The sequence below is a fragment of the Delphinus delphis genome, chromosome 15, assembly GCF_949987515.2.
Source record: "Delphinus delphis chromosome 15, mDelDel1.2, whole genome shotgun sequence".
NCBI classification, from domain to species: domain Eukaryota; kingdom Metazoa; phylum Chordata; class Mammalia; order Artiodactyla; family Delphinidae; genus Delphinus; species Delphinus delphis.
Genome location: NC_082697.1, coordinates 28,744,615 through 28,766,900, shown reverse-complemented (window position 1 = coordinate 28,766,900; position 22,286 = coordinate 28,744,615). Strand labels below are relative to the sequence as shown.

At 43.4% G+C, this 22,286-nt stretch overlaps 2 protein-coding genes across 3 annotated transcripts in view; one reads left to right on the top strand and one right to left on the bottom strand.

Annotated features, from left to right (window-relative positions):
• Window positions 1-7,824: 7,824 nt before the first annotated feature.
• Window positions 7,825-16,295, top strand: SNRPB (small nuclear ribonucleoprotein polypeptides B and B1). Of its 2 annotated transcripts, none has more exons than XM_060032852.1 (7): window positions 7,825-7,956; window positions 10,202-10,353; window positions 12,152-12,263; window positions 13,322-13,474; window positions 14,713-14,851; window positions 15,172-15,297; window positions 16,139-16,295. In XM_060032852.1, exons 1-7 carry the CDS (start codon window positions 7,954-7,956, stop codon window positions 16,174-16,176), a joined length of 723 nt encoding a protein of 240 aa, XP_059888835.1. In that variant the 5' UTR covers window positions 7,825-7,953; the 3' UTR covers window positions 16,177-16,295. The 2 variants fall into 2 exon arrangements, with proteins under 2 accessions (XP_059888835.1, XP_059888836.1); XM_060032853.1 differs by having other exon boundaries at window positions 15,995-16,285.
• A 1,441-nt stretch (window positions 16,296-17,736) lies between these two features.
• TGM6 (transglutaminase 6) overlaps window positions 17,737-22,286 on the bottom strand; it is a 78,769-nt gene continuing 74,219 nt past the window's right edge. Inside the window, 2 exon segments of the mRNA XM_060030967.2 lie at window positions 17,737-17,948; window positions 18,479-18,537. Of these exon segments, the coding sequence (XP_059886950.2) occupies window positions 17,737-17,948; window positions 18,479-18,537 (271 nt within the window).

Sequence of the window (22,286 nt, the reverse complement as noted above, 5' to 3'; positions counted from 1 at the left end):
AAAGGAAGGTACACATCCCCACTCCCTAGGATTTTCCTTTCTGCCCCCAGGGAGGGGAGCTCAGACGTACAATAAGAGCTTATTTCCGACAGGAGGTCAGTGGCCTCAAACTCAGAGGCCTGCAGTGTCCAGGCAGGTCCTATACTAATGAGGGGGTCAAGCCTCAATTGGGTGGGGGTGCTTTGGGAAACTGGGGAACTCAAACTCAAGTTGCTTCCTACATCCTTCCTGGTCTCCTCACTTGACCCCACTCTAGAAAGCCTTGAGCACCTCGTTTGGGCCTTTTCATTTAATGATCCAAATGTCCTGCCCCTTTTTGAGCCATGACCTTGACTTCAGAACCCTCCAGCATTCTTCCCCGTGTTCAGTTTTAGAACTGTCTTTTTCATATTGAGTTTTGCTTAGTTTTCTGAAAAACATGGCAGTAGATTATGAAAAATGAACATCAGTTTTGATATGGGAACATCTGACCCAATAACACAATGGTGTGGAAACTCCGTAATCTGACAAAAGAACGTGTAAAAATGCGATGATTTGGCGGCACCTTGTGTGATGAATCCATGTGAGGGCCACCTGTGGGTCACAGAGAGGATCTGGGTTGGGGGGACTTTCAAGATGGCTGGCAATCTGACAGCCCCTGGCTCTGAAATTAGGTACAGTGGGTTAGATTTAAAGTGACCTAATTTATACACACAAGCTCTAATCTGACTTTTAAATATCTGTACATATATTTCTCATATATTCAAAGTAAGCATGTATAAATTTTTTATCAATTTTTTTCTAAAAGAAAACAGATAGTAAAGGATTCTTGGCAAAACATGAGATTTTCTCATTGCATAATCTTTCTCCTAATGGAAATACCATGTTATCCTTTATTTCCTCCTAATTAAGCACGACATATATAAAGGATAAAAATCCATATTCTTATATAAAGATTATTTTTATCTAGCTCTGTACCCTATTCATTAATTTTAACTTCATTATCATTTTGGAGAATAGCCAAAAACTCAACTGCCATTTTTTTTAAAAAAAATTTTAATTATTATTATTTTTTAAATAAATTTATTTTATTTATTTATTTTTGGCTGCGTTAGGTCTTTGTCGCACAGGCTTTCTCTAGTTGTGGCGAGTGGAGGCTACTCTTCGTTGCGGTGCACGGGCTTCTCACTGCAGTGGCTTCTCTTGTGGAGCATGGGTTCTAGGCGCACGAGCTTCAGTAGTTGTGGCTCGCAGGCTCTAGAACGCAGGCTCAGTAGTTGTGGCATACGGGCTTAGTTGCTCCACAGCATGTGGGATCTTTCCAGACCAGGGCTCGAACCCATGTCCCCTGCATTGGCAGGCGGATTCTTAACCACTGCGCCACCAGGGAAGCCCCTCAACTGCCCTTCAAAGAGAAGTTTAGGACAGGTTGAAATATGACATTCTAGAATCCTAAAAAAAAATGAAACCAGATTTCTAGAGTTCCAGCCATCAGTGCTCTAAAAAGGATAAAAGCATTCCTTCTCTGTCTGAGTGTTGAGGCAACAGCTGAGGATTGGAAGATCTCACAAAGCCAGATTACACACAGGGACAGGCTTGTCTGCTTCTAATGTAGACCACAGTGTGGGGCCCAGCTTACCTTGCTTACTAGGTTCTAAGGCAGAGCTGGTTTTACAGAATCCTTGCTGCTACTAGTCATCAGTTCCCCTTTTCCCTACTTCCTACTTCTTCTGGGAACTAGAAAGCTATTTTTTTGTCTGGTGGGGGGCAGAGAGCTTAATTTTATGAAGTTTAATGCTACTTATCGTAGTTTTTGTCTGAGCTGCCTCTCTTTTGTGTATTATAATAACCTTGGGTAAAAGCGGCAGGACCCCGACCTTCCCCTAGGTCTAATAAACACTGCCACTAACAGAGGCTTCCTTGTCTTTTGATAGAGGGGTTCAACTTGTAAAAATCTTAGAGTAAGTAAATTTTGCAGTATTGGAGGTGTGCCTAATAAAATTGTGAAAACATTTGAGATCAGATTTTCTGCTTAATATATTGGTACAGGAATTATTTGGGTGTTGAAGACCTGGAAGAGATGATGTGGGGAATCTGAGAGAAAACTTAAGAGAAAGGTATGATGAATAGCACTGAGACCAGGGTAAATCTGGGAGGTCAGAAGTGTTGCACTTGTCCAGGCAAAATTTACAGGACAACTATGGTAATAGTTTTGTGGACTGAAAGAGAAGATAGGCTTTGTAGGGTTTGTCTTCAAAGCACTTGGTGATCACCTGGATGTAGAATTTAAAAGCACCCCCGCAAACACAGCTTTCCAACAGTAGAAACATTTGCAAAAGATAAAAAGTGCTCATCACTCCAAGAATCCAAGCAGAAAGCCAACGTCTTATCTATGTTTATCATGAGAGTAGTTCCTTCTTTAGAGGCTACCATCGTTTCCCTCTGAGGCCTGCATTCTGCTGACCTGTATGGTAGAATATGTTTGGGTGTATGTGGAGTGGTGTCACTTAATCAATATATTGTCTTAGCTCCAAATTCACCTTTTGTTGCCTGATCTGTGAAAATGGATCTGGGCCCTTTATATATTTTTCCTTTGTCAGCTGTCATGAGGTACATCAGTAGTGGGCTGTTCTGGAACAACATTGCTGGAGGAAGGGGTCCTCTCTCCTGGTGTAGGTGGCTCTTCCACCAGGCTCCTGGAGAGTACCCTTTTCCCCTGCTTCTCGGCCAGTGCACTTTTGTCTCATGCTAAATGCCTGCAGGGACACAGCTTTCTCAACCGATTGGCCACCCTGTGTTTTCTCCAGCTCTCCACCCAGGTGATGGTGGCTCAGGAGCCCCAACAGCACAGGCCTGTGCTCCAGCCCAGATTGCTGCTCCTGTACCTTCTCTTCAGCACCATGGGGACACACCCTGGGGCCACCTTGGACCTTCACCCTGTGCAGAGGCTCAGAGCCTCCCAAGCCTGATTGTTGCTCCCCAGACCCTCTCCTTAGCTCCACATGCATGTGCACCAGGGCCCCAGCAGCCACCCATAGCTGCCCCAGCCTAAGCTGTGCACCTAAGTGCACTAGGCTTTTGCAGCTTTTCAGCCTCCATTTCTAGCAGCACCTATAGCAGTACCTTGACCTCTTTTGCTCACCCACCCATCAGTCTTGGCTGACTTGGCCCCAGAGGTTTGTTTGCTGCGGCCCTTCAGACACAGATACTGTATGGTCCAGGCTTTGTGTCAACATCAACACCCTGACTGTCTGTGCATGTTGGGCTCCCTTTGTGTACCTGCCAACCAGCCTTGGCTTGCCTGTGCTCCACAGGGATATTCCTACTTGCCTGGCGACTGCAGACCAGCTCTGGCCTGTGCAAAGTTCTGGCCCTTCCTACCAACTTCTTCACCATCCAGTGGGCTGAAACCACACCTTCTCTAGCGAGGGCTGAACCCAAACCTTGGGGAGGGAAACAACCTTCTAGGTTTATCCTTCTTTAGGTACTCTCCCTTAGCTGAGGGTTTTCTTTTAATATTTACAGTTACTTTTCTATCATTGCAAAGTAATTCTTCCTGCTAAATTTCCCATTTAAGTTACTGTGTGGTTTCTGTCTCCTCACTGGACTCACGTCGATACAGATGTGAATGTGTACAGTTTTTATATGAGGGCAAAGACACAAACTTCTGACTGCAGTTATTCAGTGAACCCAGAGATAAACCAAAGAAATAATGCACGTCAAAATTACTATTAATACTAGCTGGGGCAATGGCCCTGAACCCAGACACAAACTTAATGGTCTAAACCAGGGGATGGCAAAATGCAGCCTGAAGGCCAAATCTGGCCTGCCACCTGTTTTTTTAAGGCCTGCAAGCTAAGAATGCTTCTTACATTTTAAATCATTGGAAAGAATCAAAAGAAGAATAATATTTTGTGACACATATTTGTGTTCATAAATAAAGTTTTATCATAGCACAGCCACACATTGTTACATATTGTCTATAGCTGCTTTCATACTACAATGGTTGGGTTGAGTAACTGCATTAGAGACCATATGGCCCAAAACCCTAAAATACTATCTGACTCCTAACAGAAAATGTTTGCAAATCCCTGATCTAGACTGAAACTTGGGAATACTTTACCAAACAAAGGCCAAATGAATAGCTTGTTTAACCCCCAGCTCTGGAATTCATGGCCCCCTTTTCCTGATCTGTGGAAATTGACAAGCTGATTCTAAAATTAATATGGAATTTTCAAGGGATGCAGAATGCCAAAACAATCTTGAAAAAGAAAAACAAATTAGGAGGACTCACATTTTCTGATTTCAAAACTTACTACAAAGCAATGGTACTGACATAAGGAAAGACATATAGATCAAAGGAATAGAATTGAGAGATAAGAAATAAAATCATGTGTCTGTGGTCCACTGATTTCCTCAAGGTGCCAAGACCATTCAGTGGGGGAAAGAATAGTCTTTTCAACAAATGGTGCTGGGACAACTGTATATCTTCTTGCCAAAGAATAAAGTTTGACTCTTGCCTTATGTCATGTACAAAAAATAACTGAAAATGTATCAAAGATCTAAATGTAAGAATGAAAACTGTAGAACTATTATGAGAAAACATAGGGTTAAATCTTACCAAATCTTGGATTTGGTAAAAGATTGTTAGATATGGCACCAAAAGCCTGAGCAACGAAAGAAAAAAGATAAATTGGACTTCATCAAAATTAAAAACTATTGTGCAGGACACTGTAAAGTGAAAAGACAACTCACAGAATGAGAGCAAATATTTATAAATCATATATCTGATAAGGGACTTATATCTAGAATACATAAAGAACTCTCACAACTCAATAATAAAAGACAATGCAAGGATGATACACAGATGGCCAATAAGTACATGAAAAGATGCTGGACATCATTAGTCATCAGGGTAATAATGCAAATCAAAACTTTGAGATAGATACCACTTCACACACACTAGGGTAGCTTGAATCTGAAAGTCACATAGTAACAAACATTGATGAAGACATGGAGAAATCAGAACTCGCATACACTGCTGGTGGGAATGTAAAATGGTGCAGCCCCTTTGGAAAGCAGTCTGGCAGTTCCTCAAATGATTAAAGTTACCATGCGACCCAGCAATATGACCCATATGACCCATTCCTAGGTATACATGCAAGAGAAATGAAAGCATATAATCACATGAAAGCATACATGCATGTTTATAGCAGCCTCGTTCATAATAGCCAAATGTGGAAACAACCCAAATGTCTGTCAGCTGATGAATGGATAAACAAAAGTGGTCTATCCATACAATGGAATATTATTCAGCCATAAAAAGAAGTGAAGTACTGATACATGCCACAGCGTGGATGACCCTTGAGAACACTATGTTACATGAAAGAAGGCAGTTACAAAAGATCACATATTACATGATTCCCTTTATATGAAATGTTTGGAATGTCCTTCACTTGACTGAGGTCTCTGCTCACATGCCACTCCTCAGAGGCTTTCTCTGACCATCTAGCCAAACTTGCAACCCATCACTCTCAGTTCCCCTACCCTACTTTATTTATTTTTTCATGTCACTCTAATGTTACCTTGTATACTTATTTGTTTGGTTTATTGTCTGCCTTTCTTACTAGAACATAAATTCCTTCAGGGAAGGGACTTTGTATCCCAGTAACAGTGCATAGCCTTAGTAGGTGCTAAATAAGTAATTTTTAAGTGTGTGCATAAGTGATAATGTTAGGAGGCAGGGTAACTTTGGAGCCACTGAGGAGACAAATGGCACCATATTCCTATTCTGACTGTCGACTCTGCCACCTTGGACAAGATAATCCATCTCTTTGATCCTCCATCTCTTCATCTACGGGTTGACAGAAACAGGGTGACAGAATGTGCATTTTAGGTCTGGTGTGAGGATTAAAAAGCCCTGAGGTGGAAGATATCCTTGCTGGATTTGAGGAACAGGAAGGAGACTAGTGTGGCTGGAAGATGATGAATGAGGGGAATGTTGAGGGAGATGAAGTTAGATGCAGAGAGAGAGATTCAGGGCTGGATTTTATTCCAACGTGTGCTGGGAAGTTATTGGGAGGTGGAGAGCAGGGTGATGACATCATCTGATATAATCTCAGTACATTATAGAAGGATCCCTCTGGCTGCTGTGAGAGCAAGAGAGGAAGCAAAGAGACCAGTTACGGCTTTGTTCAGTGATCCAAGACAGAGATGATGGTGCCTAGGACTAGCATAGTAGAAGTGGAGCAGGTGACTACAATCTGATTCAAGACATTTTGAATCAGGGATAAGGAATTCCTCAAAGAGAGGAGTCAAGGATGCTGCCAAGTTTTGTTTTTTTTTTTTAAATTAATTATTTTTTGGCTGCCCTGGATTTTCGTTGCTGTGTGTTGGCTTTCTCTAGTTGCAGTGAGCAGGGGCTACCCTTTTGTTGCAGTGCGCAGGCTTCTCACTGCGGTGGCTTCTCTTGTTGCGGAGCACGGGCTCTAGGCATGTGGGCTTCAGTAGTTGTGGCACATGGGCTCGGTAGTTGTGGCTCCCAGGCTCTAGAGTGCAGGCTCAGTAGTGTGGCTCCCGGGCTCTAGAGCACAGGCTCAGTAGTTGTGGCGCACGGGCTTAGTTGCTCCGTGGCATGTGGGATCTTCCCGGACCAGGGCTCAAACCCATGTCCCCTGCGTTGGCAGGCGGATTCTTAACCACTGTGTCACCAGGGAAGCCCTGTTGTTTTGTTTTTTAAACCAAGAAACTTCTGAGATGGGGAACACTGGTAAGAAGTGGTTTTAGGAAGAAGAGTGAATAGAAGCAAGAATTCAGTTTTCAACGTATTAAATTTAGTATACCTATTAGACATCCATGTCTATGGATACTAAAGGCCAAGAGTTAAATGAAGAGCCCAGGGTCAGAGGAATAAATTTTTTTTTTTTGCGGTACGCGGGCCTCTCACTGTTGTGGCCTCTCCCGTTGCGGAGCACAGGCTCCGGACGCGCAGGCTCAGCGGCCATGGCTCACGGGCCCAGCCGCTCCGCGGCATATGGGATCTTCCCAGACCAGGGCACGAACCTGTGTCTCCTGCATCGGTAGGCGGACTCTCAACCACTGCGCCACCAGGGAAGTCCTAGAGGGATAAATTTGAAAAACCCGATCATATAGATAGCATTCAAAAGTCATGGGACTGGATGGGATTGATAAATTCATTCATCAGATATTTATTAAGCCCTTGTTTTGTGCTAAGCAGTGTTCTTCTAGGCACTACAGCAATGAACAATACACAAAGAAAAATCTATACCCTTCGAACTTACATCCTAATGGGGAGGGATAATAAAATAACATATATGGTATGTTAGCAATCAATGTTAAGGAGAAAAATAAAACAGGGATGGGTGGGAAGATTGCAGTTTTAAACAGGACGACAAGGAAAGTCCTCAGTGGGAAAATATTTGAGCTTAAGTCGTGAAGGTGAGGGCGTGAGCCGTGCACATACCTGGACGACTAGCATTCTAGGCAGAGGCAACAGCAAATGCAAAGGAGCTGAAGCAGGTCGACTAAGTTCACGGAAAAGCAGGGACACTGGCTGTAGAGGACAGAGCTGGGGTAGAGTGGTGGGAGATGAGGACCGAGAGTTAATGGGCTGGGGCGCGGGGGGTTGGGTGGTGAGGGTGAAGAGGAGCAGCTCTCGTACCGACAGAAACTAGGAAGGTGTCCAACAGAGAAGATCCTAAGCCTCTGCGATTCAGTTTAACGCTAGCACCGCCCCCAACCCCGCCGAAGCCCCGCCCCATTCTAAGCTCGCGGCTCAGCACCTCGGCCGGAACTCAAGGGACTGGCTCCGGGACCGGAAGCAGCCTTCTACCTTACCCCATTTTGCCCGCGGTCGCGTTTCCGGTAGCGGCGGCGGGAAGCGAGCTAGTGGCGGGCTTCTAGGCCTCTGCGGAGGCGAATCCGGCGGGAATCGGAGCCATCAGAACCGCCACCATGGTGAGGAGGCACAGGCTGGCGGCGCGGGAGCTCCCGAGTCTGTTGTGGAGTGGGGAGCGCGACTAACCGCGAAGGAGGCCGTGGGTTGGCCGCTCCGGGCGGTGAAGGCCCCGGCCGCCGCGGCCCCTCAGTCGGGACAGGGAAGACCCGGACCTTGGTCGCTCGGCGGGGTGGGGGAGGGGAAGGCTGGAAATGAGGGTCCGAGGCCGGGGTCGCTCGGTGCAGGAGAGGTTAGAACTGCGTTGCGGTCCTCCACGCCGCTGTGACCATAGTGCTTGGGATCCCGTAGGCGCTGAGTAAACTTTGCAGCATGAGTGTGTGTGTGTGTCTGGGGTGTCGGAGCAGGTACTAGCGCCGCAGGGTTACTGGGAAGACCCGGTGAGAGACTCAGACTTGTGAAGGCGGGTGAGGGTCCGAGAAGGAGTTGCGGAAAGAGGTGGAAGGGCTTGTGTCTGAAACTAGAGTCTTGGTTCTAGTAGATGGGGAGGAGTGAACGGAGGATGAACGAGTGGAGGAAAAGTTCAACTCGTTTGTTCAGCATATATGTATGTTTGAGTATGTCTGACTTTTCAGGCCCTAGGGCTGCACAATGAAATGTTTACTTCACCGAGTTCACTCTCTATTTGGGGACATGGATAGTATAATTCGGAATGGTAATTCAGCATTAAGTAAAAGTAACGGTGGGGGGCGGGGTAAGAAGGCTTTCTGGAGCAGAGTCCTGAAAGATTGTCAGGCGTTTTCCCAGCGAAAATGGGAGGGAATAGTGTAGATCCGGAGGGTTGCCAGAACAAAGCATGAAGGGTAGCACCATTGAAAGTCCCTGGAGGGGAAAAGGAAGAATGAGGTGGGAGGAATTGGCAGGAGTCTGGTTATTAATGGCTTTACACGCTACTTAATTTTGTTGGTGATGAGGGATGCCACTGAAGGATTTTAACCAGCAAAATGACATGAACTTAGTTGTGTTTAGAAAGATAACTCTGTTCGGTAGCTGTTATATATTGGGTGAATTGGAAGCAGGGAAACCTAGTAGGGTATTGTTTGGAGAATTGGTTAGAAGAGTAGGCACTGGATTCAGGCTGACTAACATCCAACACAGCTTAACCTCTTACAGCCTCAGTGGCCTCATCTTTAAAATCTGATGTTAAAGATTAAGTGAGAGAATAGTGTTTATGGCAGTGCCTGCCAGTGAGCACCCAGTAAGAATTAGCTGTACAAGACAGATGGACCAATAAATGTTACCATAAATGTTCAGACCATGTGGTTAGAAGCTGTGATTACAGTTGGGTTAAAATGGTCATCTGAAAAAGACTGAACCACATAACTTGGGTCTCAGGGTGGCAGGAGTCGAGATTCCAATCCATGCATTTGTAGGTTCAGAGCACCTGTGCTCATCCAAGCTCACAGAGATCAATAGTAAGCACAGTGCCTGGTACTTAGAAGGCCCTTGCATGAGTTAGGATTGGCCTATACCAGTCAGACTGATAGGAGGCTGATGAAACAAAGCAAATGCCAGGTCCTTTATTTCTAGAGAGAAGTGTAACTGCCAAGGGCACTTGACATTCTCATTGTGAGGTCTATATAGTCTCTCTATTTTACCAAAACTACATTGGAAGCCAGGCTATAAAGCAGAATAGGTTGTTGGGTTAATTAAGGAGTATGTCAGGTTATATATTCTCATTATGTGTTCAAACTCATTAGCACTCTGAGCACCAGAAAGTTTTTCTCTCCTAAAGGTAGTCTTGGAGACACACTAACAAATTATTGATTTGGGGGATTCCATTCTCGCTTCCAAGCTGATCAGCTCCTTTCTGATAACAAGCTCTTCATTGATTGGATTCTTAGTGCCAGTCCCATTCCAGCTCTTTTACCCAGTCTTTTTAATGAGATGTTGGTGTTCGACAGCACCTATAATCTACACAATGGCAGATGGCTAATCTCTGATATACTCGGGTTTCATTAGTTTGGAGCCACCTTACCCTCTCACCCCTGAAACATACACAGCATAGACAAAGGCAATTGTAATACGAGAAAGATGATTTTAAGGGAAGGAAGAATAACAGCTCAGGATTGAAAACAGGGTGATGTGAGAGAATTCCCAGGAAAGGTCTGTGGCTGGAAGACAGAGCTGAGACTACTGAGAAAGACAGACATGGAAAAGAAGGCTGCAGCAGAAGTTTTAAGGAAGGACCAGGGCTATGTGGGTCTAAAAGAGCTGAGTCCCATTCTTCCTGATTTCTCCTTGCAGACCGTGGGCAAGAGCAGCAAGATGCTGCAGCACATCGACTACAGGATGAGGTGCATCCTGCAAGATGGCCGTATCTTCATTGGCACCTTTAAAGCTTTTGACAAGCATATGAATTTGATCCTCTGTGACTGTGATGAGTTCAGGAAGATCAAGTGAGGAGTGGGCTGTGGGGGGAGGGATTGGGTGGATGGGGAGTGGTTTGGGTGGGCGGGCCAAGTGACAGGCGGTGATGTAGCTAGCTAGTTCCTCTTGGTTTACTTTCCTGTTTTACAGGGCAGATTAAAATGGGGATATTGGACACTAAGACATCTCTTTCCTTAGTCTTGCTCTCTACTTCTAGCAGAGTACAAATTGTAAGGAGGGCTGCTAGGCTTTTTGTTTCTCTGACTTTGCGTGCCCCTGAGTACTGGGGTAAAGGGCTCTCATGTTCTCCCCACAGGTGTGTAAGGGGGGAGAGCTTGATTTTCTGGCCTCATTGCCTATTTGTAAAGCTGTAGCCTAAAGGGCTCTCCCAGTGCAGCCTGGTCTGAAACTGCTTTAAGAAGCCTCTGACCCTCTTCAGGGTAAGTGCTCAGCTCCCCTTGTGGGTTTGGGGCCAGTGATTTTTTGTTGGCATTTATAGAAACAATTGGAGAATACAATTCCATAAGTTATTAGGTAATTCCCTTGTCTTAGGACTCACAGATCTTAAGCTTCTAGGCTATTAAAAGATGTGGTCTTGCATTTCATCCTATTTTACATTCAAGGCATCTTGAGGCCCAGAGAAGTTACATGACTTCCATGATCACCCAGCTCTCTTTTGTCACGTGCAGCGTCCATAGTATGTTGCCAGTGGCTGTGAATTCCCTTTGATTCTCTTTGGGACAGTTGTTTTCTTTGTGGCATGAGGTCAAGAAATACAGCACAGAAAATGTGGTAGAGATGGCCGAGTGCCAGGTACACATTAGACAGTGACCAACAGATCAGTGTAGAACTATTCCAAATTGTTCTCTTCTGTATTTTTAAATGAAACTAACTTTATTCTGATAATTAAAAAGTGTCTATTAGAAAATATTTATGAAAAGTACATAAAAGTATGTGAGAAAAAACTTAAAATACCCAGAAAGGGTTTTTTTTTAAATTGTGAAAGGGCAATACATGCTTTTATTAAATAAGAAGATATAGGTAAGTCAAAAAAAGGAAAAAATGGCACCCACAGAAAACTACTGTTAATATAATATAAAATATCACTAAAATGAAACCTTTAAGTTATTTTAAAAAATTAGGGTATTTTGTATTTATTTTTAGGATATTGGCTGTGGCTTTCCTTTCCTTTCCCCATCTTCTTGCGGTTATTTTTCCTGGTTTACATTCATTTATATTTTGTTCATACTTCTCTGGTTGTTGCTGTTTGGAGATTTCTGTTTTTTGTTCTTTGAGGACAAAGGTGTAATTTCTATGTAGTTAACTCTTAACCTTTTCCTTTATAACTTCTATTTCTAATGTGAGGTGAGGGGTGGAGTTACAGGCCTGTGGGGTTGAATTGGTACTAGAAGGATACTGCATGTAAGTGGAATGAGTGGGATTCAGTTGACTGAGGAATTGTTTCGGCTGCCTTCTGGCACTGGTGAGGCATTAAGCTAGAGGGAGGAAAAGGGTAATAGCAAAGAAGAGATGACTGAGGAAAGGCTTTCACAGTGGCTACATGAGTGAGCCAGGGCTGGGCTTTCTTGACTCTTACCCTGTCTCTTGGTTTGTACATCCTATTGGCACGGGAGACAACCACCTAAGGGGTTACAAGTTCAGCCTGTGAAGACTGTCCAGAGGAGCTGTCTTAGGGAAAGTTTATGTACCATTTGTCAGTAGATATAGTGTAAAACAAATCTTGGAGTGTCCTTAGGTAGGTGAACTTGAACTTTACCCTTTTTCTAATGCTTGCTTTTTTGTTCCTTCTCCTAAACCTGTCTTTAGACCAAAGAACTCAAAACAAGCGGAGAGAGAAGAAAAGCGAGTCCTTGGTCTGGTGCTACTTCGAGGGGAGAACCTGGTCTCAATGACAGTAGAGGGACCACCTCCCAAAGATGTAAGTCAGCAGAGAGCCAGTGCAAGGCCAGGAACCTTGTGCAAGGGAGGCCCCACCTGAGCCAGGCTCTGTGCGGGGTTCTCTCTTTCATTGCAGTACTCACAGGCATCCTCTGGTTTCTGTCCCCCATTTACAGATAATAAACCAGAATCTTAAAGAGGTTACCTTGCAAGTAAGAAGTAGGGAACTAGAATTTGAGTGTTTCTAACTTGAAAGCCCTCCCTTTTTAGTTGGTGGACATAGTGAGTCAACAGAAGAGGCATCTAAGGCCATCCGGGTCAATTCTTAATGTGATGACAGTTTAGTGACCGTAAAAAGTCATAACTCCAAACAGTAGAATACATATGTACTTCTTGTACAGTTATAGAATAATAGTTAATGTTTATTAAGCATCTGCTATGTGCCAAGCTCTGTGGTACCTTCAGTATTTGATTTAATCCTTATAACAGTCTTTTGAGATAAATGATTCCCACTTTATAGATAATACAGACTGAGGTTTAGTAACTTGCACAAGGTGTCACAGCTAGAAAGCGGTGATACTGGCATTTGATTCCAGGCAGTCTTGGTTCATTAACATCAGCCTACCTTTAGAGATGGAAGAGGCTTTAGAGGATCTAACCAAATTTTTTTTCCCTTTTTCATTTTAATATATTGTTTGTTAAAGGAATAATCTTCTTACCTTGTTTTAATTTTTGTCCACGTTTTTTATTTTTTTACTTAACATGTAATAGGTATGTAATATATCATTCTGCTTTTTCGCTTAATATTGTAAACATTTTTCCAGTTGCTGTACACTTTTAAAAAGTCATGGGCTTCCCTGGTGGCGCAGTGGTTGAGAGTCCGCCTGCCAGTGCAGGGGACACGGGTTCATGTCCTGGTCCAGGAAGATCCCACATGCCGCGGAGCGGCTGGGCCCGTGAGCCATGGCCGCTGGGCCTGCGCGTCCGGAGCCTGTGCTCCTCAACGGGAGGGGCCGCAACAATGAGAGGCCTGTGTACCGAAAAAAAAAAAAAAATCTCTAGGCCACAAGCATTTTAACATGTATCTTTATTTTTCAGACTGGCATTGCACGAGTGCCACTTGCTGGAGCTGCTGGGGGCCCAGGGATTGGCAGAGCTGCTGGCAGAGGAATCCCAGCTGGTGTTCCCATGCCCCAGGCCCCTGCAGGACTTGCTGGGCCGGTCCGTGGGGTTGGTGGGCCATCCCAACAGGTGAGGAGTTGGGGAAGGGGTACCAACGTCGTGGTTAAAATATAGGATAGAGTGAGGGTCCACAGTTTGGGAAGAGTCCAGAGTGATCAATCAACTTATGATTGTCAGGCTCTCAGTATTTCACTGTGCTTCACATATGGTCCCAGAGTCAAGCAAAAAGGAAAACTTGCTATTACAAAATAATGTTGATACTATTAAAGATGCAGGGGATTTCCCTGGTGGTCCAGTGGTTAGGACTCTGCGCTTCCACTGCAAGGGGGCATGGGTTCAATCCCAGGTCGTGGAACTAAGATCCCACATGCTGCGAGGTGTGGCCAAAAAATGGGCAAAAAAAGTAAAGAGGTGTATAAAAAGTATTTTGGCCAACTGAATTGGAACAAAGTGTTTCCATGACAGCATTTGAATTCTTGACCCTTGAACAATGCAGGGGTTAGGAATGCCAACTGTTTAGTTGAAAATCTGCATATAACTTTACAGTTGGCGCTCTGTATCCAAGGATTCGACCAAGATTGTGTGTAGTACTGTAGTATGTATTGAGAAAAATCTGCGGATAAGGAGACCCTGGCACTTAAATCCATGTTCAAGGTCAGCTGTACTACGGCGCTTGCAACCTATTATCAGTCTTACTTGAAAATGCAAGTGCCTTATCTAATTTGGATTGGGCATACTTAACTTAGGCCTAGAAAATGGGAATTGAGCATTCAAGCTTGATCTTCTCTGACAGATAGTTTTATTTTTTATTTACTTATATATTTATTATTATTTTTAAAAATTTACTTATTTACTTTTGGCTGCGTTGGGTCTTCATTGCTGCGCGCAGGCTTTCTCTAGTTGCGGCGAGCGGGAACTACTCTTTGTTGTGGTGTGCGGGCTTCTCACTGCGGTGGCTTCTCTTGTTGCGGAGCACGGGCTCTAGGTGCACGGGCTTCAGTAGTTGTGGTGCATGAGCTCTAGAGTGCAGGCTCAGTAGCTGTGCATGGGCTTAGTTGCTCCACGGCATGTGTGGGATCTCCCCAGACCAGGGATCGAACCCATGTCCCCTGCGTTGGCAGGTGGATTCTTAACCACTGCACCACCAGGGAAGTCCCTGGCACATAGTTTTAAATAGGAAGTCTGATGTCACGAGTTGTAGCTTAGGGGATTTGGTGTCTGCTGTTTCTTTACCAAGTTGGGGAGGAGAGTGGGACACCGCGTTGCACTGTACTGTTCTGCCTAACTTCTCTCCTGTGTCCTCTTAGGTGATGACCCCACAAGGAAGAGGCACTGTTGCAGCAGCTGCAGCTGCTGCCACAGCCAGTATTGCAGGGGCCCCAACCCAGTACCCACCCGGCCGTGCGGGTCCTCCCCCACCTATGGGCCGAGGGGCACCCCCTCCAGGTGAGAAGCCCATGAGGAGAACCTTGCTAATTGATAGAAGATGCCTTAGCTGGATTTATGATGAGACATAACCTTGACTGAAACTGATGATGAGTTTGTGTAATTAAGCAGGATTACTCTGAGATCCAGCTTGGCTGACTGACTGTGGAACTATCTGGGCAAGAGCCTCACTTCTTTGGCTCAAGTCCTGGTTTGCTAGGAGGGGCTGGGAGGGTGGAATGGTCCTTCTGTCTCAAAACTTGGTGGACAGTTTTGTATGTTTCCTGCTACCTTTTCAAGACAGACACTTGAGCTATATTCTTGGGGCTTTTCTCTTGCAGGCATGATGGGCCCACCTCCTGGTATGAGGCCTCCCATGGGTCCTCCAATGGGGATTCCCCCTGGACGAGGCACTCCAATGGGCATGCCCCCACCAGGCATGCGGCCCCCTCCCCCAGGGATGCGAGGTAAGTGCCTTCAGCAGTTGCGTTGACTTCCTTCTCTAGAGCCATGTTGGGATGGGCAATGGAGGGAAGATTGGATTTTGACCATACCTTTGGGCTTTTAGGCCTTAAGCCTCAGGAAGTGAACTCTTAGAGGACAGTTTTGTCCAGAAAGGAAAGAGGGAACAAGCATTTCTTAAATTGACCTTACCTCCCTCTTAGAACAGTGAGAGCAGCCCTGTACACAGGGCTCAGTGTCCAGGGCAGTATTCTCAGGTCACTGTAAAATAATGCATTTTGTTGCATGACCAACAAAGGTCTTATGCCCTTTGGTTTGGGAGTGTCTGGTAATTAAGGAGGGGCTCTGTGCTTTGCTACACTATTATGTGTATCTGTTTAATTCCAGTTTGAGAAATGCTGAAGTAGATCAGCTCTCTCATTTTATAGATGAGGAAACAGGCCCAGAGAGCTCAGTGTCCAGACCAGTGTTCTTTCCACCAAGCCATAGTGGCCTCTAAGTTAACCCACGGCCAAACCTGCTGACCACTGTGTCTCTAATTCGGGTTTTCCATTTATGAGCTTTATAAGCATGAGGAGCCCAGTTAGCCCCAGAGGAGTCCCCCTCTGATCATTTGATAACTGCAGGGTGTGGGAGGCTGGGGTAGGGTGGGGATTCAAGTTGCAGATCAGGCACTGACTAAACTTCTTACTCTTACTTCAGGCCTTCTTTGACCTTGGCCACAGAGTTATGGAAGTAGCTCCACAGAGGCGTGGGCCCGATTCCCCAGGGCCACGTTACCACACCTGTTTGTTTGTTAAGCCGTTGTTCGCGGAGTCTCACCGGATTGTCTGGTTTCCCTTACAGGGCCCCCTCCCCCGGGAATGCGCCCACCAAGGCCCTAGACTCATCTTGGCCCTCCTCAGCTCCCTGCCTGTTTCCCGTAAGGCTGTACATAGTCCTTTTACTTCCTTGTGGCCTGTGACACTAGTTTATAATAAACTCTTAAGAGAATATTATAAATGCACCTGGTATGTTTGTTTATTTTCAGAAAAACCTTTGATATGCTGGGTGCTTAATACGAAGCGTTGCCTTGAAAAAATTTAGCCCTAATTGTAGCTGCTTCCCTTGTAAAATACTATATTCATGTATAGAGATGCACAGCCTCATCCAAGAGAATTACAAAATTGAACTACAAGAAGACATTTCACTTGTCAAACTGGCAGAGATCATTTTGTTGATATAAACATTCGTACCCTGTTGTGATTGGTATGTCCTCTTTGGAAGGCACTAATCTAGATAACTTCTTGAGCAGTACTTTATTTTATTTTTTAGAAACTAAATGTTACAGTTTATTCCATCTTCATGATTAAAGGCATTACAGGGCAGGGTGGGTAAGCAAGGCAGATAAAGCAACCCCCCCCCAACATTTAACCAGATGCCTCATTTTGGTGTTTTTATCATATACAGGTTGACTTAATTCATTGACTTAAGTTGAAAGGTGGCAACAACAAATCTTTGCCATTTAGGATCTTCCTCCTTAGCTACTACAAGGATCTTAATTCCTGAACTACACCATGAGCTCTGAAATGGTGTTCACCACACTGTTCTTGAAGTTTTCACATCTTAACATAAGATCTGACACCTCTTGTTAAGGTAGGCAACTGTTAAAAGCTGTCTTTCTCTTGGCTCACCCAGTCCATCAGCGATCTTAACAATTAAGTTACTATATAAAAATAAAACTGTGCTCCCAAGCATCGATTTTCTAGAGCATTAGCTCCCTGAGAGAAAAGAGAGATCCTAACCAGTTGCTTCCATGAACAGTAACCCCAGTACAGTGTACGGAATGTCCTTCGAAGCATAGCCCAAGAGGTTAGGCAACCTTGGTCATCCTGACGAGCTTATCAGCATTTACATACAAGATATATTTAAAACTGATCCCAGGGCTTCCCTGGTGGCACAGTGGTTGAGAGGCCACCTGCCGATGCAGGGGACATGGGTTCGTGCCCTGGTCCGGGAAGATCCCACATGCCACGGAGCGGCTGGGTCCATGAGCCATGGCCGCTGAGCCTGCGCGTCTGGAGCCTGTGCTCCGCAACGGGAGAGGCCACAACAGTGAGAGGCCTGTGTACGGCAAAACAAACAAACAACAACAAAAACCTGATCCCAGACCAAATATTGCAACCATAATCCCCAATAATCCCATTATTTAGTGTGCTGAGATGCCAAAGCCAGAAATCTCAGAGTGATGGTTCATCATTTTCTACAAGTGAGAGGAAAATACCAAGGAGGAAAGGAAACTCCTCCCTCCTAAATTTATCAAATCCATGCTATCTTCACAGCTTTAATTGACACGATCCAGAGTCCTCAATTTCCCGATATGAGGAGTCCATTTTCAAGGTGACTGTCAAGGTCAAGAAGAACTTTCAGTCTTTTCTTTGCCATGCCCATGAACCTCCAGTCCTTCAATAGGAATCTCCTCCTTTATTGCTTTCTGAACTCACTGCTGAGTGCTTGAAGAGGTCGGTGCATGGGTCCCCATTGAGGAACTTCTCGGCAAACCAGCAATTGAAGCACTGGTCACACTTGTGCTTCGTGTCAGTGCAAGCCTCCCTTACGCTGTTCATGGTGTCAGCATCCACAGCAGTTGAGCAGTACTTGAGATTATCATATTTTTCTACAACAAAGTATGAAGGAAATACTAAAAATGGAAATTAATCCTATTGGAAGAGGAACAGTTTTGGTATAACTTTCTCCTGGGGTCATATGCATACATGTAGTCTAATCCAATTTTTGATTTGTGGGGTATCCATGACTTCTTTGACCCAAAGTCTGTCTTTAGTTGATAGATCACTAAGCAGTACTCTAGTAGTACATCAGGCTTAAAGGATACAGAAATAAAGTGGATACTTTAAAAATTACTGCCTTGCAGGGGGACCATTCTAAATGCAAAGGAGACCTTAATGAAAAAGAAGAGACTAGTGTAGTATGGAGGTGTATCTCCAGGGATATTAAGGTGGTTCACCATAAAAATCAAATATGCCAAGCTAATATGACAAGAAGAAAGCCATATAATCTTCTCAGTAGATGCAGAAGACATTTGGTAAAATTCTAATGCTCGTTAGGAATAGAAGGGAAATTTATAAACATGATACAGGGATTTATAAAAAAACACAGCAAGCATAATAGTGAAAGGCTGAAAACTACCTTTAAGATTAGGAATAAGACAAGGGTGTCCACTTTCACCACTGCTATTCACAATTATACTGGAAGGTATAGCAGAGCAATTAAGGAAGAAAAAAGCCAGATTGGGAAGGAAGAAGTAAAACTTCACAGATAAAATCCTATATATAGAAAAGCCCAAAGAATCCATAAGAAAGCTCCTAGAGCTGATAAGTAAATTCAGCAAAATTGCAGGGTATGAGATTGCACACAAATCAACTGTATTTCTATACACCAGCAACAATCTGAAAAAAAATATTTAATTCCATTTACAACAGCAGCCAAAAGAATAAAATACTTGGGAATCAATTTAAACAAGGTGGTGAAAGATTTGTACACTGAAAGTTACAGGGACTTCCCTGGTGGTACAGTGGTTAAGAGTCTGCCTGCCAGTGCAGGGGACATGGGTTTGAGCCCTGGTCTGGGAAGATCCCACATGCCGTGGAGCAACTAAGCCTGTGTGCCACAACTACTGAGCTTGTGCTCTAGAGCCCACAAGCCATAACTACTGAAGCCCGTGCTCTGCAACAAGAGAAGCCACCTCAATGAGAAGTCTGTGCACTGCAATGAAGAGTAGCCCCTGGTCACTGCAACTAGAGAAAGCCCATGCGCAGCAACAAAGGCCCAATACAGCCAAAAATAGATAATAAATTTATGAAAAAAATAAAATTACAAACATCCTGAAAGAAAACCTAAATAAATGGTAAAACATACCGTGTTCATAGTTTGGAAGACAATTTTGTTAAAATGGCAGTATTTCCCAAAGTGCTCTATAGATTAAATGCAATCCCTATCAAAATTCCAATGGCTCTTTTTTTTTTGGCAGAAGTGGAGAAGCTCATCCTCAAATTCTTTGAAGGTTCAAGGGGTCCTGAATGGCAAGAACAATCTTGATGTCTCACACTTCCTGATTTCAAAACTTAGTACAAAGCTTGAGTAATCAAAACTGGTATGGCATAAGGATAGACATAGACCAATGGAATGGAATTGGGAGTCCAGAAATAAGCCCTTGTATATGTGGCCACAAAAGTGCCACGACCTCTCACTGGGAAAAGGATAGTCTGTTCCACAAGTGGTGCTAAGACAACTGGAAAACCACATACAAAAGAATGAAGTTGGACACCCAGCTCACTTCATATATCACTCATTAACTCAAAATGGATCAACAATCTATAAGAACTAAAACTATAAATTACTAGAAGAAAATAAGTACGTCTTGATGGGCTTGGGTTTGGTGATAGGTTCTTAGATTTGACACCAAAAGCACAAGAAACAAAAAAAGTGGACTTCATCAAAATTAGAAATTGCATCAAAGGACATTATCAAGAGTGTGAAAAGGTAACTTACAGAATGGGAGAAAATATTTACAAATCATATATCTGATTTGGGTTTAATATTCAGACTATATAAAGAACTTTTACAACTCAGCAATAGAAAGGTAAACAGCCCAATTAAAATGTCAGCAAAGGAATTGAATACACAGTTCTTCAAAGAAGATATGGATGACACATGAAAAACTGTTCAACATCATTGGTCATTAAATTCAAATCAAACCCACAATGAGATACCACTTCAACCCACTAGGATGGTTTAATGGGGAAAAAAGTTGGCAAGGATGCACAGGAATTGTGCATTGCTGGTGAGAATGTAAAATGTTGCAGCCACTGTGTAAAATGGTTTGGCAGTTCCTCAAAAAGATAAACAGAATTACCATATGAGCCAACAATCCTACTCCTAAGTATATATCCAAGAGAAATGAAAATATATGTCTACACAGAAACTTGTACACGAATGTTTATAGCAGTGTTCATAACAAGCAAAAGGTGGAAACAACCCAACTGTCCATCAGTGCATGAATGGATAGATAAATTGTGGCCTATAAATTCAATGGAATATTATTCAGCCATAAAAGGAATGAAGTATTGATACCAGCTACTACTTGGATGAACCTTGAAGATATTCTGCTAAGTAAAAGAAACCAGACACAAAAGGGCACATATGATTGCTTTTTTTTTTAATTGAAGTATAGTTGATATACAATATATAAGTTACAGGTGTACAATATAGTGATTCACAGTTTTTAAAGGTTATACTGCATTTATAGTTATTTTTTAAAAATAGCTCTTTATTAGAGTATAATTGCTTCATAATACTGTGTTAGTTTCTGTTGTACAACAAAGTGAGTCAGTCATATGCATACATATATCCCCATATCCCCTCCCTCTTGAGCCTCCCTCCCACCCTCCCTATCCCATGTCTCTAGGTTGTCGCAAAGCACTGAGCTGATCTCCTTGTGCTATGCTGCTGCTTCCCACTAGTTAACTATTTTACATTCGGTAGTGTATATATGTTGATGCTACTCTCACTTCGCCACAGCTTCTCCCTCCCCTGCTGTGTCCTCAAGTCCATTCTCCATGTCTACGTCTTTATTCCTGCCCTGCTGTTAGGTTCATCAGTACCTTTTTTTTTAGATTCCATATACATGTGTTAGCATACAGTATTTGTTTTTCTCTTTCTGACTTACTTCACTCTGTATGACAGGCTCTAGGTCCATCCACCTCCCTACAAATAACTCAATTTCGTTTCTTTTTATGGCTGAGTAATATTCCATTGTATATATGTGCCACATCTTCTTTATCCATTCATCTGTTGATGGACATTTAGGTTGCTACCATGTCCTGGCTATTGTAAATAGTGCTGCAATGAACATTGTGGTACATGTCTCTTTTTGAATTATGGTTTTCTCAGGGTGTATGACCAGTAGTGGGATTGCTGGGTCATATGGTAGTTCTATTTTTAGTTTTTTAAGGAACCTCCATACTGTTCTCCATAGTGGTTGTATCAATTTACATACCCACCAACAGTGCAGGAGGGTTCCTTTTTCATCATACCCTTTGCAGCATTTATTGTTTCTAGATTTTTTGATAACAGCCATTCTGACCAGTGTGAAGTGATACCTCATTGTGGTTTTGATTTACATTTCTCTAATAATTAGTGATGTTGAGCATCTATTCATGTGCCTCTTGGACATCTGTATGTCGTCTTTGGTGAAATGTCTATTGAGGTCTTCTGCCCACTTTTTAATTGAATTGTTTGTTTTTTTGATATTGAGCTCCATGAGCTGTATGTATATTTTGGAGATTAATCCTTTGTCTGTTGTTTCTTTTGCAAATATTTTCTCCCATTCTGAGGGTTGTCTTTTCATCTTGTTTATGGTTTCCTTTGCTGTGCAAAAGCTTTTAAATTTCATTAGGTCCTGTTTGTTTATTTTTGTTTTTATTTCCATTACTCTAGGAGGTGGGTGAAAAAAGATCTTGCTGTGGTTTATGTAAAGGAGTGCTTTTCCTATGTTTTCCTCTAAGAGTTTTATAGTGTCTCGTCTTACATTTAGGTCTTTGGAGTTTATTTTTGTGTATGGTGTTAGTGTTCTAATTTCTTTTTTTTACATGTAGCTGTTCAGTTTTCCCAGCACCACTTATTGAAGAGGCTGTCTTTCCTCCGTTGTATGTTTTTGCCTCCTCTGTCATAAATTAGGTGACCATATGTGCGTGGGTTTATCTTGGGGCTTTCTATCCTGTAGCATTGATCTATATTTCTGTTTTTGTGCCAGTACCATACTGTCTTGATTACTGTAGCTTTGCAGTATAGTTTGAAGTTGGGGAGCCTGATTTCTCCAGCTCCGTTTTTCTTTCTCAAGATTGCTTTGGCTATTCGGGGTCTTTTTTGTTTCCATACGAATTGTAAAATTTTTTGTTCTAATTCTGTGAAGAATGCCATTGGTAGTTTGATAGGG